This window comes from Muntiacus reevesi, chromosome 2 (genome assembly GCF_963930625.1).
Source record: "Muntiacus reevesi chromosome 2, mMunRee1.1, whole genome shotgun sequence".
Classification (NCBI taxonomy): Eukaryota; Metazoa; Chordata; class Mammalia; order Artiodactyla; family Cervidae; genus Muntiacus; species Muntiacus reevesi.
The window spans coordinates 165,472,761-165,488,890 of record NC_089250.1 but is presented as its reverse complement, the minus strand read 5'-3'; the positions used below and the strand labels follow the sequence as shown (position 1 = coordinate 165,488,890).

At 51.3% G+C, this 16,130-nt stretch overlaps 1 protein-coding gene across 3 annotated transcripts in view; it reads right to left on the bottom strand.

The window, feature by feature from the left end:
- LHPP (phospholysine phosphohistidine inorganic pyrophosphate phosphatase) overlaps window positions 1-16,130 on the bottom strand; it is a 120,028-nt gene that overhangs the window by 80,776 nt on the left and 23,122 nt on the right. For 2 of the 3 annotated variants that reach the window (XM_065920149.1, XM_065920150.1), the window contains exons 4-5: window positions 12,845-12,908; window positions 11,954-12,046 (exon numbers count right to left, since the gene is read on the bottom strand). In XM_065920149.1, the coding sequence (XP_065776221.1) occupies window positions 11,954-12,046; window positions 12,845-12,908 (157 nt within the window). Of the gene's footprint in view, window positions 1-11,371; window positions 11,788-11,953; window positions 12,047-12,844; window positions 12,909-16,130 lie in introns of those variants that run through there. The other variant, XM_065920151.1, reaches the window with a different exon arrangement.

Sequence of the window (16,130 nt, the reverse complement as noted above, 5' to 3'; positions counted from 1 at the left end):
GGGGTATGGGAGTAGGAAGGGTGAGAGCCTTCTCCGAAGGAGACACCACGTGTGTCAACCACAGGTCAATAAACCCGAAGCGAATGTCCGTGGAAGCATCTCCCAAATGGGCCTTCAAATAATGAGGAATCACAAGGAGCTTGTGCACAAGGGGACAAGGGCTGAGCTGGTGCTGCCCCAGGGGCCAGGAAGGCAGTCTCAGGTGAACAGGAGGGTTTTCTAACAATTAGCGGGGACTGCCTCAGAGATACCAGACACTGGTCACTTAATCATATTCCAGCAGAGACCAGAGCGGCCTCCATCAGAGAAGCTACTAAAGGACACGGGCCCTAGGGAGCTTGAGCAGGTGGCTGATGACCGCGAGGGTTGGGAATTCCGCACCGCTCGGATCTCTGCCCCCTGCGGGACATTCGAGGTACCTGAAATAAACTGCATTTCGTCCCAGTGAATGTTCTAAATTTCATACTCCTCTGGGCTTTCCTCCACCCAAACTCTTGTTCGCCAAAGTGTGTTACACACACAGTTGATGCACGATTTGATTTTAGGTAGAACAGGATGTACATTTTTAATACAATCGTTCGTATTTATTTTTAGAGTAATCTATGTGTGGTGAGTGACTCTGGTTTCCCATTTAGAGTAGGGATCGAAAGTTTCTTTTAGAATACACTTAAGTTTATAGAATGAATCAATTTAGAGAAACATTAAGTTAATAATACTGCCAGGGGCAAGTATTCAGATATGGTAAAGCTGGAGTTTTTTTTTTGTTTTTTTTTTCCCTAGAAAGTGATGCTGGGGAAAACACTGTCAAATCCAGATGAGTTCATTTTCGTGTCTACAAGCTCCCATGCAGCTGTGTGGAAATCATCCATCACCCAAGAAGAAACAGCCAGTGACAACCCGTGTTCCTTGAAGTGGGACCCACCGCAGAGACGCTACACACACACGTGAGTCTAAGGTTACCTGCAAAACCAGGGTCACCTGGGCAACCACACAGCTCACCTGGCAAGAGAGGGCTAGGGCAGGTGGGCACCCGGCCTAGGCAGCAGGCCGGCCATGAGCTCCGGTGGGAGGTTCTATTTTGACTTCTCAGGGAGTTGTTCTGACACTGTCAGGTCAGCCTATAAACATCCACTGCGGTTCCAGCTTAGGACCCTGTCCACTGCTGCCAAGGGTCCCGGGGGCCACCTTGCTAGAAGGCTCCTTGGAAATGAAATGGTCTTCCAATTATTAAATGTCATGCCTGGCATCTTTCATGCTCTGGGGAAAATACAATTTTGTGCACACACACGTGTGCATGCGGCAGAAATTCCTCCCCGCTCAGAACAGAGGCTCTGGGCCTTTCTGGGTCAGAACGTTTGCGGTGGGACCCATGGAGGCAGAACCGGGGAAACCTGGGCCGTTGGAGGAAGCACTCGGAGGAGCAGCAGCTATGGTTCTGCCTGATAACCCAACGGCTAAGCCCTGGCAGAGCCCGGAGCCGTGGGTGGGCGGAGGGGAGGGGCAGGGTGCGGGACCCCCTGGGTACGCGGCTGCTGGCGCAGCGAGGCCTGTCTGGGCCAGCTTCTGGGCTCCGCATACCAAAACGCGCTCCGGCCCCTGGGGAATCTCACAGATTTACTATCGGTGAAGGGCAATAACCACGCAAGGAGGAGCAATTATTGCCAAATCATTTAGGATTTAAAAAATCATTGGCAAGAAGATAGAGGTCAAGAGGTGTGCTGTCGGGGGAAATAAAAAAACCCTACCTGTCAGGCCTGGATTGCACTTCCTTTCTGACTGCTGGGAAGACGGAGACACGGTCAGCTCCCACAGAACAGAGATCCAGGAGCCAGAGGCAGCACCAGAGCCCTTGAGGCAGGTTTTCGGGTCTGGGTTCAAGATGCAGATTCATTTGTCCCTCTTAAACATCTATCTGCCCACCATGGACTCTTCTTCCTGCCACCATTCCAACAGGTAGCAATGTTGGGAACACAACTTCCAGTGAACGCCAAAGAGTTTTCCCAAGAAAGTTCGCTTCTCATGAAGGGTCTAGTGATTCCCAGGCTCTACCAGGAGGAACACTGCTCCCCGCCATGGGGTAGCAAACAGCAGGGCTGGTAGTGAAGAAGCAGTGGACTCAGCCTGCACCTCAGCCCCACAGGACCCAGACCCCTACTCAGAGCGGCCTTGAGAAAACACCTAGCTATGGGGGCAGCCCCAGACCCTCAGCCTGCAGGCTCACCTCTGGGGGCCGGTCATCGCTGAGGCATCTCCCCCACCGTCTGACACATTCGTGAGGGATACATTGACACAGCAAAACTCCAAGACGCTATCTCATATAAAGTAAGAAACAACGATACTGGTGAGGATGTCGGGAAATGAGCACTTGCAAGTGTAGCTGGTGAGGAAGCTGAGGCGCTGTGGCGCTTCTGAAATAGAAACGAACAGTGGGCATCGTGGCAAGGCAACCATGCCCCCAGGATTTCTCGGAAAACAATTTAAAATGTACCAAAGGAACACGAGGGTGTTCACGAGGCTTATGTACAAGAGGGAAACCGGAAACAACCTAAATGTCCAACCAGAGGGGACGGCGAAAGCATGGTACGGTAGCAAGGGGACGGGGGACAGACCCGAGCTTTAGAACATTACGGTAGTCCCTGTGGCGGACGCTCTGGAGCCACAAAGATTACCTCGTGAAAGTGCCCGCATCTGCATAAAGGAAACTTACCGGTGTTACGGGGCAGGGACAGGAGTCAGGTTTCAAACAGCAGATGGAGAATTATCCAACTTTGTGTTAAAAATGTGTGTGTGCATGCATGCTAAGTTGCTTCAGTCATGTCTGACTCTTTGCTACCCCATGGACTGCAGCCCGCCAGGCTCCTCTGTCCATGGGATTCTCCAAGCAAGAAAACTGCAGTGGGTTGCCATACCCTTCTGCAGGGGATCTTCCCAACCCAGGAACAAAACCATGTCCCTTATGTCTTCTGTAATGATAAGTAGGTTCTCTACCACTAGCGTCAGCTGGGAGGCCAGAAGCCCCCAAGAGTGTGTGCACAGATCCCTCCCCCCAAAAAAAAATTGGAAATATTAAGCATGATTTGTGTTATTCCAGGTTAGGGGATGAATATTTTTTTTCCCTTGTACTTTCTGAACTTTATCCACCTTCTTTAACAAATATGAGTTATCTCATAATCAGATTTTTTATTTTAAATTGTGTTTTGAGGAGAAGGAAAGCAAAATCTACTTTAAAAGGCGTTAGCGGAGGAAACGTCTTAGGGAAAAGCTGAGACGGGAGGTTTTAAAGGTCCCTTACGTCTGCGAAAAAGCGCAAAGGCAATCCAGGGCTGGCATTTCCTGGAACCCCCCACCCAGGGCTGGAGGCAGAGCCAGGCTCAAAGCCGGGCTGCAGCAGCTCGGACCCTGTCTCTCCCGGTGCTCCCACCGCCCCAGCAAGTGGCCCCCAAGCTGACACCCAAAGACCACGCACCCAGCTGGTGGGGAGGATGGGCTGGAGGAGGGCTTGGCCGACAAAGGGGAGAAGACAGGCCTTCCATGCAGACGTTTACACCTCACCCACGGGCCTCCCCGCCCCGGGCACAGACAGTCCCCGTGGCCCACACCTTGAATGAACGCCCTGAGAACCAGGGAACAAAATGATGCAGCGAAGTCCATGTCTTATGCCTAGCTCTCTTTGGATAAGCCCACAAACCTTGTCCCCCTTTTTTATTTTTGGACGTGCTGGGTCTTGGTTGCAGTTTGTGGGATCTATCTAGTTCCCTGACCAGGGATCGAACCGGGGCCCCTGCCTTGGGAGGACAGAGTCTTAACCACCGGACCACCAGAGAAGTCCTCTCGCCCCACTGTCGACAGGCTGTCCTCAGAGCACTCACCCTTACCACCTGCAAGCTTGTCTAACTTTATATTTTCTACATCCTGCCAACAAGACATATTTTAACATTTTTTTCAAAATGGAATATATGGCACTCCTAAATACACCTTTTCAAAGCTAAGCGTTCTGACATGTCGCTGCTACTACCCTGAGAACTGGGGAGCAGCAGAGACCTGGAGGGACTGGGGGCCTCGCTCCGTCTGCAGAGGAATCCTGGCTTCAACAGCAGGCTTTGATGCAACCACCCCCCAGTGCCCCAGTTCTCAACTGGGGGCGACTGTGCTCCCCTGGGACATCTGGCAGCGTCTGGGAACACCTGTGGTTTCACAACTGGGGGACGATGGGGGTTGAAAAAAGAAAGTGAAAATGAAGTTGCTCAGTTGTGTCCGACTTTTTACGACCCCATGGACTGTAGCCCACCAGGCTCCTCTGTCCATGGGATTTTCCAGGCAAGAATACTGGCGTGGGTTACCGTTTCCTTCTCCAGGGGATCTTCCCGGCCCAGGGATTGAACTCAGGTCTCCTCCACTGTAGGCAGACGCTTTACCGTCTGAGCCACCAGGGAAGTTGGGGAACGATGGGGGTTACCCTCATCACAAATAAGGGTCTGGCCCCAAAATGTCAACAGTGAAAAGGCTGAGAAACCCTGCCTTAACCATCTTAAGATGGGAATGCAAGCACATGACGGGGGGACTGGAGTAAGGATTTCACGAAGTATGTGGGAATGTGACAGGTCCCAGGGGTGCCCGTCACATGTGAGGCTCAAGCCTCAGGTTCCGCATCTGTGAAATGGGTGTCCTCAGCTTCCAGGCTGCCGAGCACTGGGTTCTGGTGCTAAGCACTGTGGTCTGAATGGTCCCCATTTCCATTAAACATGCACAGTTTGCAGGTGACGGAATTTCTCAGGATCATGGAAAACTGCCAAAACCATTGCATCATTTGAGCTTTGATATGCAGCAATAAAACCACCCACTGATTCAGAAGCCTTCAACTATAAGAATCAGGTATTTCTAGAAGTAACCTTTAAGGTATGTTATTCTTTGCCTTATTAGCGAATCCCAGAAAGGCCCTGGTTACCTCCAAGAGGCTGGCCTTTCCAATCTATTAGAGTAATCCCGGCAATCTGTTATTTCTAGGCTATTGAGGAAAGGTTAAAATGAAAATTGGATTTGGGGAGTTATAGCCATTCCGAGAGCAGGTGGAAAACTCCTCAGCAGCGAGAGGCGGGTCTGGGCCTGGGAAGAAGCAGTTATCAAGGGAAATGACTGGTGATCACTTTATTGATTAAAGCAGCTTGAAAAATGTAAGGTTTGCCACAGCCTGGCACTTGAGCAGCAAGATAGCCCCTCGCGGGCATTTCTCATTAAAAATAGAGAAGCAGGAGCAGGCAATTATTACCCTGTGCATAAGACACAGTTCATTCAAAATGGCCTTGCTTGGTCATACCGCTTTAAAATGTTTACAAATCCTGAGGCTTGAATAACATTAATGGACAGTTCAGAAAAAGGATCAGCTATCTGTCAAGAGGGGGAAACAGAGAGGATGATAACGCGGGAGCAAAGTAAGACTCAGCTTTGTCCCCTGTGCCCGGAGCCCCCAGAGAAAACAACTCCTTAGCGACCCAGGGCCACAGAGGCCCACAGAGCTTGGACAGCACCGGGACCCCGGCCACAGCAGCCACGCCAGGAATTCAAAACCCCTAACCCGCCTCCCCGGACCCCACGGCCCTGGCACCCACCAAACGAGAAGTCTGATCAACCTGCACCCCCAAAGGGCCTCGGTGCCTCGTCGAGGGTGTGGGGAGGGCAGTTTCTCATTCAGAATGTGAAAGATGCTGACCGTGAAAGTAACTGGAAAACATTAAACAAACAAAAGGTGGGAGGGAAGGGGATTAACCAAGGTCAGCTCTGCAAAGACAACCGAGACGTTATCACGTCTTAACACGTGGTTCTTCTGGTCTCCACTTCTAGGCAGTGACGGTCTGCTGTTTTGCTGGTTGGGGGTGGTGGGAGGTGGGGGAGACTGTTGGAGATGGCTGTGACCATGCTGCTGACATAGTAATTCTAAATACTCATTGTTTTAACTCAGATTACAACAGCAACCTTTCTCCCACTCTATAAAAAAAAATGATCTTAAGAAATGCATTATTTCAAATTCCCTATGAGCAGGATACACATATTATGTAATTGCTTATATTTAAGAAATGGAAAGCCAAGCTATAATATTTATAAAAAAGGACTAGGTGACGAGAGATGGGTGGGAAGGGGACGGAAAGGCCAGAAGCTAGAGGTCCTCGAAAGCATCTTGTTTCGTGGATTTGATTTCAGAACCACGTGAATTTTTATGTAACTGTAAAACAAATTTAAACGTTGGAAAACAAATCCCTTAAAAATTGGAAATACAGTGAGCTTGAGGGTCCTGTTGGTGACACACACACCCCCAGTGAAATAATGGTGGCTTTAAAAAAACAGTTTTGGGGGACTTCCTGGGTGGTTCAGTGGTTTAAGAATCTGCTTTCCAAAGCAGAGGATGTAAGTTGGATCCCTGTTCAGGGAATTAAGGTCCCATATGCCTCTCTCGGGCAAGCAACTAAGCCCACAAGTCGCATCTACTGAAGCCGGTGAGTGGAGATTCCACGCTCCGCAACAAGAGAAGTCGCTGCAATGAGAAGCTGGCGCACCGCACGTAGAGGCAGAGGCAGCTTGTACAGGCTCCTGCCCGTCAAAGATGGGATTCTTTGAACACGAGTAACTGCAACGGAGTAGAACACACCGACTATGCTTTTATCTACCTATTTATAGTGATACAAAGTTTTAAATCCCCAAGGTATTGGGAGAGTGCTAGAGAGCCAACTCACTTTGAAAGCTCATAAATAATAGGAAAGAAACAGGCATTTGTCTGGAATTTCATACATGAACTGTACTTCAGGGGATCAGATGACAGGTGGGGAGTTCTCCTATATAGACGTCATCCAGAGAAAAAGAGAAGCAGGAATGACACAGGATTCAAGCATCACCATTTCGCAGAACCCAGGGGATACCTGGGGTCACACGCCGATCACTCACAGCTGCTAACACCACAGGAGACTCTTGGACACTGGAGGAGGACACACCATCACGCGTAGAGCAGTCGTCGGAAAACTGAAACAGACTCTCAGGAAGTTTCCAGGTCTAACTATCAACACACAGGAAACCAGGCCAGCATGGGACAGGACAGCGCTGAGGCGCAATCCACAAAATCTGGACCATGGGGAACTCTACAGGACAAATGGCCCAGATGCTTCTTCACAACGTTGCAAAGAATCCAAGAGGGAGATGGGGAAGGCGTGGGAACAGACAGATGAGCAAACACTTGAGAATCACACCAACCAATCACAGTGCAAGGAACCTCATTTGGGTCCTGATTCAAACAAACTGCAAGCGACGCAACAATTATATGACAATCAGGGAAATGTGAATAATGGCTGGACATTTAAAGATTATAAGGAATTATTAGTATTATTAATACTTAGATGTGATAATGACACTATGCGTGTTTTTAAAAGATTTCCTATCCTAGAGACACTTGGAGATATTTGCAGATGAAGTGATGATTTGCATCTGAGGGATGACTCAAAATAAATAGGGGAGAGGAGAGATAAGGGTATAGATTAAACGAGCAGCTGAGTGAAAGAAAGTCAAAGTGTTAGTCACTCAGTCGTGTCTGACTCTTTGTGACCTCATGGATTGTAGCCTGCTAGGCTCCTGTGTCCATGGAATTTTCCAGGCGAGAATACTGGAGTGGATAGCCATTCCCTTCTCCAGGGAATCTTCCCGACCCAGGGATCAAACTCTGGTCTCCTGCATCACAGGCAGATTCTTTACCATCTAAGCCACCACGGAAGTCCTAAACAAGCGGCTACTCATCCCCAAAGGGATCCCAATGGTCAAATATGGGACAATCTGGGCAAGAAAATGACAGGAGGAATGGATTGTGACTCATGGAATAAAACAGAGATCCTGGAGTCCATGTTGCAATAAATTAAAAGGCAAATGGGAGGAAAAGGAAAGTTCTTCCTTACAGTAAATTCTAATGAATACAGAGGAACCACAGAGATGGAAAATCACCATTTGGCAAACACCATGGTAACAACTGTTACAAGTTGTCCATGGATGCTGAAATTAGGAGAGGAAAAGAATGACTTGTAAGAGGATATTCACATGGGATTAAAACACTCCCCCGCCCCAAGACACTTACTAGTCACAAAGGGTCACCGTAACTTTTAAGTGGAGAGCAGGGCGCCTCCGATGGGGTCTAAGTGACAGCTACCAACAAAGGGCAGAGTGCCCGCCTGTGCCTCCTGAACGGACGCACCCCCAGGGGCTAGCGCTGCGTCTGTGAAACACACGACCAGGATTAAATACGCCAGATGAGCAAAACCTACATTTAAATCATGAGGAAACAGCAGGGACATTCTATGAAAAAACGGACCAGGACTCTTCCAAAGGGCTTTCCAGGTGGCGTTAGTGGTAGAGAACCCACCTGCCAATGCAGGAGACATAAGAGAAGTGGGTTTGATCCCTGGGACGGGAAGATCTCCTGAAAGAGGGCTTGGCAACCCACTCCAGTATTCTTGCCTGGAGAATCTCATGGACGGGGAGCCTGGCGGGCTACAATCCAGGGGTCTGCAAAGAGTCAGATTTGACTGAAGTGACTCAGCATGCATGCACTCTTCCAAAACTGCCAGGGTGCTGAAGGACAAAGACAGAAGGAACAGCTCACAGTGAAGGGTGGGGGGTGGGGGGTGACACCAACACAGCACGTCCAGAAAGAGGGTCCCTGGGCTAAATAGTCAGCACTGGAGTCAAGGCGGATTTCCCTCTTTTATGATCATTGGGTTCTTGCTACGTAAGATGTTGGCCTTTGGGGAAGCTCTAAGGACACATGGGAATTCTCCAGACTATTTTTGCAACCTCTCTGTAAGTGGGCAATTGCTTCAGAATGAACAGTTAAACACAGTTTTTAAAAAGTGCTTATTAGCTGATAATTACTGATGGATACCTGGGGTTTCATTATGATCCTCTCTATCAACAGATATTTGAAACGTTCCATGATAGAAAGTCAAAAAGAGACTGGTTTAAAAGACAAAACAACCTTATTTGGATTTAATTCAAATAAATCTACATAAAAGACACTCATTTGAAAAGACCCTGATGCTGGGAAAGATTGAGGGCAGGAGGAGAAGGGGACAACAGAGGGTGAGATGGTTGGACAACAGAGGATGAGATGGTTGAATGGCATCACCAACTCAACAGACATGAGTTTTCATAAACTCCAGGAGTTGGGGATGGACAGGGAGGCCTGGCGTGCTGCAGTTCATGGGGCTGCAAAGAGTCAGACACGACAGAGCGACTGAACTGACTGACTGACTGACTGAGACAGCCAGGGAAATTTAAATACGAGCTGGTATTAGATAATACTAAGAAATAATTACTGATTTTGTTAGGGAGGGGTTTTTTTTTTTTAGGTAGGGCTTTTTTTTTTTTACAACATGAAAAAAATAAAAGTTACCAGCGTAGCCATTTTAAAGTGTACAAACCAGTGGCATGAAGTACATTCACAACATTGTGAAACCATACCACCGCTGAGTTTCAGACGTTTTTATCACCCCAAAAGGAGACCTCATACCCACTGGCAGTCGCTCCCCATTCCTCCATACTCCCAGCCCTGGCCACCGCTAATCTATGAATATTTTATGTCTCTGCGGATTTGCCTATTCTGGACATTGGGCTTCCCTGGTGGATCAGCAGTAAAGAATCTGCCTGCCAGTGCAGAAGACCTGGGTTCGATCCCGGGATCAGGAAAATTCCCCTGGAGAAGGAAATGGCAACCCAACTCCAGTATTCTTGCCTGAGAAATCCCTCAGGGAGAGGAGCCTAGCTTTCTGCAGTCCTTGGGGTCACAAAGAGTTGGATACAACTTAGCAACTGAACAACAATAATTCTGGACACTGCATATAGTATACAAATGTTAAATATATACAATGTGGCCTTTTGTGACTGGCTTCTTTCACTTACCATCATGTTTTCAAAGTTCATCCACACTGCAGTATTTTTCAGTATTTAATTCTTTTTACCACTGACATATTCTAATGGGACAACAGACCACATTTCCTTCACCCGTTCACTTAATGAACACTTGCATTATTTCCACCTTTTGACTATTGTGAACAGTGCTGCTCTGAACATTTACGTGTAAGTTTTTGTTTGAACACTAGTTTTTAATTGTTTTGGATATATACCTAGGAGTGGAATTGCTAGGGTCATACAATAATTCCACATTCAACTTATCATGGAACTGTTTTCCATAGCGGCTGTTTTTCATAGTGGCTGCTCCATTGTACATCCAGGATTCCTATATTAGGGTTCCAATTTCTCCACGTCCTCCCAACGCTTGTTATTTTTCTTTTAAAACTATTATGGTAGTCCAAGCGGGTGTGAGGTGGGATCTCACGGTGGTTTTGATTTGCATTTTCTGAATAAGTAATAATGCTGAACACCTTTTTGTGTTTTTACATTACTGTTAAACGTCTTAATGCATTGTAATCAGGTCAAAAACAACCATCTCTTTTTGAAAGGCATACTATGATCTGAAAGCATATAACATTAAGGGTTGGATTTGCTTTATAATACAACAGCAAAAAAAAAAAAAGTAAATTTCTAAAAAGAACAAAAAGGGATAGAAGAAGGGAATGTGATATCATCTTTTAAATGTTGCATCTGCATGATAGACAGATGAGAAGAATCACAGAGTCGTTCTGCTTTTGTGCATGTTTGAAATTTGCCACAATAAAACAAATTTTAACATTTGTCAGTATGAACTGAAGTCGTGAAAACCAGGTTATTCATTCCTGTCACCTTCACCAAATAAATCCCCGCTCTACCAACCTCACAGGGTACTTCCCGTGAGGGACCTCTGAGACCTGCGTTTTCCGACTTTCAGGCGAGGTTTGGGTGCAGGGGGTCCAGACTTCCACGGCTGTGGGCTCTTTTCCTAAGTATCGTGAGAGACCAGCGCTCTAGACGGGAACAGGCGTGGGAAGTTCCGGTCCAACAGGGCGGGAGCAGCAGGGGACCCAGGGGGCACCAGCCTTGCCATAGGATGCTGACACGGTCCCCTGGTGCCCTGTCCAAAACGGACAGCAGGACAGCCTGGCCATCTGCAGACGCATACCCACTGTTCCTTCAACAACGCTGTCAGGACCCCACCAGCCGGAGGGGACCAGCTCACTCCACCTGGGAAGTGGGGTGGGAAGACACTTAAAATCATAACTGCTCTTTTTTCCTTCAGAGATGTATGTTTGGAAGGCAACATGTGTCAAAAGCAGTTATAATGTGGGACTTCCCTGGTGGTCCAATGGTTAAGACTCTGCACTCCCAACGCAGGAGGCATGGGTTCGATCCCTGGTCGGGGAACTAAGATCCTGCCGGCTGCCTGGTGTGGTCAGAAAAACAAGCTGTAATGTAAAGGTGGCCAGGGGCATGATTTTATACCTGCATATTCTTTTCATCTTGCTGGACGTTGCCTTTCCAATGAAATAATTTCAGTACACTGACCGGACTCGTTAATTCCGATCCTTCCAAAGAGGCAGCAAAAATCTTAGGAAAAGCCACAGGCGTTTCTCTTTCTCACTCTTGTTATTTAGTCGTGAAGTCCTGTCTGACTCTTTGCGACCCTGTGGACTGTAGCCCACCAGGCTTCTCTGTCCCTGGGACTTCCCAGGCAAGAATACTGGAGTGGGTTGCCATTTCCTTCTCCAGGTGATCCTCCCAACTCAAGGACCAAATCCTTACACAGACACTGATTCAATAGGTTGAGAACGTTCAGTGGGCCTCCTTTGCTGTCTTTTCCCGACATCCCAGTCAGATCATTTCTCATGCCTGGGGATGGAGGAGGAAGGGGTATACCAGCTTGGCCGCCTGGCAACCTCGCCGGGGGTGCCTGAGCCCCCAGACTCATCTCAGGCACCCAGGCTGCCCCTGGGGAGCACACTGGCCTCCCCCGACAGCTGCCTCCGTGTACATACTTCGGGGGGAGCCGGCTTACCTCGTGGGCTTCCACGCCCATCTCTTGCAGGGCGGACTTGAAAAACTCGGGGGAAGGCTTTCCCACCACCTCGGCTTTGATACCACAGGCATACTGGGGGAGAGAGAAGGACACAGCGTGGGTTGGGGACCAAGGGACGCGGAGGGGGGATCCCTGGCCTGGTGAAATCCTGCCCCCAGGGAATCAAAAAGAAACGCCCCAGTGTGTACCCAGAGGCCTCCAAGGGGCAAGACACGTGGGCCCAGAGGCACGCCGTGTGGGTGAGCATCACAACCAGGCTGCCCAGGGTGCTGGGGGCACCCGCCACCAGGCCCCCGCCACCTGCCCCAGGGCCAGACGACCTCCGACCTCCAGGACCTCCGACCTCCTGGGCGTTAGGGCGTCAGGGACGTTTCTCTGCATTCCTGTCTCCCCTCCCTTCCCCTCTCCCCTCCCCCAGCTCTGTCTCAGGTCCTCCGTGGTGGCCTGGGCGGGGAGCCCAGCTGAGCCCGGCCCTGGACACTGGAGTCCAGGGAGCACACAGGAGTCTGAGGAGCTGCAGAGAAGCGGGCTGAGGCACGAGGCAGGCACGCAGGGATCCGGGAGCCAAGAACCCGGAGGAGAGGCGCAGAGCATGCCGCGAGGGCCAGCGGGGCAGAGGCCGGGGTGCGGGGCCGGGGCCCCGGGAGTGGGGCAGGGAGGGAGCGACAGGGAGCAGGGGGACGACCAGCGCAGCTGAGGGGCCAAGCTCCAGAGGAGGCGAAGGGCCGGGCTTGAAGCTGCGAACACGATGTCTGACTTGGAAAACATAAAGGCACTGGGGATGCCGAGCACTCCGGCTTCTCCGGGAAGACCGGGACATCCCGGAAAGCCCTGAGACCGGAAGAGGGTCGGGCGGGCCCAGGCAGGTACCTCAAGCGCCTTCATGTAGGGACCGACGTCCAGCATCAGGCCAGAGGTCTCCTTGTAGTAGCGTCTGGAAAAGAGCCGAAGGGGACAGGGTGAGCTGAGCCCGGGAACCTGGGAAGCGCCGAGGAGAAACCACTCTGTCCTGGTTCTAGGCTGGCCCAAGAGGGCCGAGTCACGGGCCGGGGGTGAGACGCCACGCTGAGAGTGACCGACGGGTCAGCACAAGAGCCCAGCAGTGGCCAGCATGCCGGGGCGGGGGGGTGGGGCAGGAGGAGGGGAGAGATGGGGGGCCAGCAGCTCTCAGAAAGGCCCCCTGCTGCCAGCCGCGTGGGGACCCCACCACAGTGATGAATGGGGGACCCCGGGGGCAGCTGGGTCCAATTGCTAACACAGGGAAACACAAGTGACCTGTGTTCTGGGAAAGGGCAGCCGGTCCACAGAGCATGTGGTGAACCCCTAATTGCTAATAATTAACCCCTAATTGCTGCCTGGAGAAGAAAACTCCATTAGTTCCACAGCATCTCCTAGCAGCTGGAGGGTCAGGAGAGGTGCCAGGCCTCACGGGCGCCAGATGCTTCTATGAGACAACTGTTTCTTCCCTGTCTTGCTGGAGGCCGAGACAGCTTGGCTCCTGGCATCGCCTCCCAAGCCGGTCTCACCTCTTCCCTCCTGTGAGCGCTGTGCCCAGGCCGCACACAGACCCCTCGGGGCCCACGGTGACCAGGCCAGCTCTCTCGGAGCACAGCTCTTTGACTATCAAGTGGGGAGAAGGTAGCTTGTTTGCTCTGTGCTGCTCTGAAGGGAGTGTTAAACAGGACCCCAGGACTGTTAAACGTTTTAAGACCCATCACACCAGTTACCCTTCCCCGTTCTCACGACTGTCGAATCTGGGAGACACGACACAACATGGACGTGACCTAAATGCCCTCGGACAGATGAATGGAGGAGACGTGACACACACACGCAATGGGACGTTACTTAGCCATAAAGACAGAGAGAAAGAACGCCATTTGCAGCAATCTGCATGGGCCTAGAGGTTATCACACCAAGCAAAGGAGTCAGAGAGACAAACACCGTATGATCACTTATATGTGCAATCTAAAAGAATGACAAAGATAAACAGCATGTATGTGGAAAAGCAAAGAGAAGACTAGTGAAGCCTGCTGACTTTAGGGTTCAAATCCTCCTCTGACTTGCTTTCAACTGTGGGACTCTGGGTTGCATACGCCCTCTGGGCCTCAGTTTCCTACTCTGTAAAATGGGCCAAAAGAAGCCCCAGTGCCTACCCTCGTGGGCTTCTGTGAAGCTTGAGCAAAACAATGCAGGAGAAGTTCCTAATATGATGCCTGGGGTAAAGAAACCACTCCAGAAATGTAGCTACCCAGACTGAGATGGGCAATAAGATATGAGCCAGGGAAGAAAGAATGAACGCAGGTCTTTCCAGTTTGTGGGGGCCGGACCCTGTCCTGTGTCTACTGGAAATGGTACAACCGAGCTTCCGGAAGTTGCCTCTAGCAGCTTCCTTCCTCTAGCTCTGCAGCACCCAGGGACTCTGCCTGCCTCTCTGGGCCCCACCCGAGGCCTCCAAGGCTGTAGGAGCCTGGCCTCCCGCAGCGATCACCCCAACCCTCAGGTGGAAGAGGCGCTCAGCCGCTCTGCATCCTCACTGCCTGCCCCAGAACCTTCCGTCCGGACGCAGGCTGGGCTGCAGCCAAACTCTTGGCCTTGGCAAGGGCTGGTCCCCTGCCACTGGTCAGGCAGATCAGAGCCTGACTGCTGAAGCCATGGGGGCCTCTCCCATCACGAACGGACCCCTCTCCAAGTCAACTCGGGCCTCAAGGTCAGGGTCCAAGACTCTGCACACTAGGGGTCATGCCGTGTAGACGTGACCCGGCTGGGATGCCGCACATATGCAGGAAGGTGCCTAGGAGCCAGGAGAGAGCACCGCTGCTCATGGAGCTGGGACCCGCCAACGCTCCCCTTCTTAAGGAAAATGAAAGTGTCAGTCGTTCAGTCGTGTCTGACTCTTTGCGATCCCGTGGGCTGTATAGTCCGCCAGGCTCCTCTGTCCACAGAATTCTCCATGCAAAAAATACTGGAGTGGAGAGCCATTCCCTTTTCCAGGGGATCTTGTCAACCCAGGGACCAAACCCAGGTCTCCTGCATCTGCAGGTGGATTCTTTACTGAGCCACCAGGGGAGACCCCCTTTTAAAAGGGTGACCCCAAAACCTAGGCTTAGAGGTTCCTAACTGTCTTTGCTTTAAGTCTGGACTTTAGACATCTATCCTGTTTATACAGCCTCAAAACAGTGTTTGCTTTTATTTTTCCCCAGTTCCACAAGAAACTACTTGGGTATGATTCCCTCAGTCGGGTCCAGGATTAGAAGGAGTGGCCAAGTAAAGCCAAACATGGCCAAGAGGCAGAGGGGGACACTGGGAGCTAGGGCCGTGGCTCTTGGGGGGGCCGCTGGCATCTGCTAACTCGGTCCCCCAAGCATGTAGGATGAAGCTGTCCCGCACCCCTTTGTAGGGGACACTCTCAGACCCAGGCTGCTCCCCAGGGACTCCCCGTCTGGTGGGGAAGCGGACAGGTCCACAGACAAATATGAAAGAGCAGGACCTGGGTGACGGCAAGGGGAACCCTGTGCTCTGCGTGCTCTGCTTGGGGAGGGCCGGGCATGCTGGGGACGGGGCGGCAGGGAGGCATCCCAGGGGAGGAAGCATCAGAGCCAAGGCCTGAGGTCAAGGGGGACGAGTGGAGGGGTCTAGACCTGGGGGCTCTCAGACTTGTGACCTTCCTGAGGACCCCGAGCGCCAGATGCTGCTCCAGGCACACAGGAGTCCGTCAGATGCTCAGAGGCACCCCCTTGTCCCCTACCCTCCAGGAAATGCCCAGCCAGGGTGAGACAGGAGGGAGCTGGGTCGGGGCGGGGGGTGGGGGGGTGGGGTGCTCTCCGAGGGCGGGGCACATTGAAGAGAGCTGGGGCACCGAGGACAGAACTGAGGAAAGAATGCAGCCAGCCCAGGAGAGGACAACCCAGGCGCCAAGGAAAAAATTATAAAACAAGGCTGCTCTGTTGCAACACACACAGCTCTGTCTGGAGCTGAGGATTCTAGGAGCCTCTGGCCCAGGACATGCTCAGCTCGGAGCCGGCTGCAGGAGGCGGGAGCTGGCGGCACCTCCCCATGGAAGGGCCTCCCAAGGACACCCATGCCGCACCGCTTCTGCCCGATGCATCCTCCCCCGAGTCTTCCTTCCAGAGTGACTGCACCTTCTTCAGTTTAAATT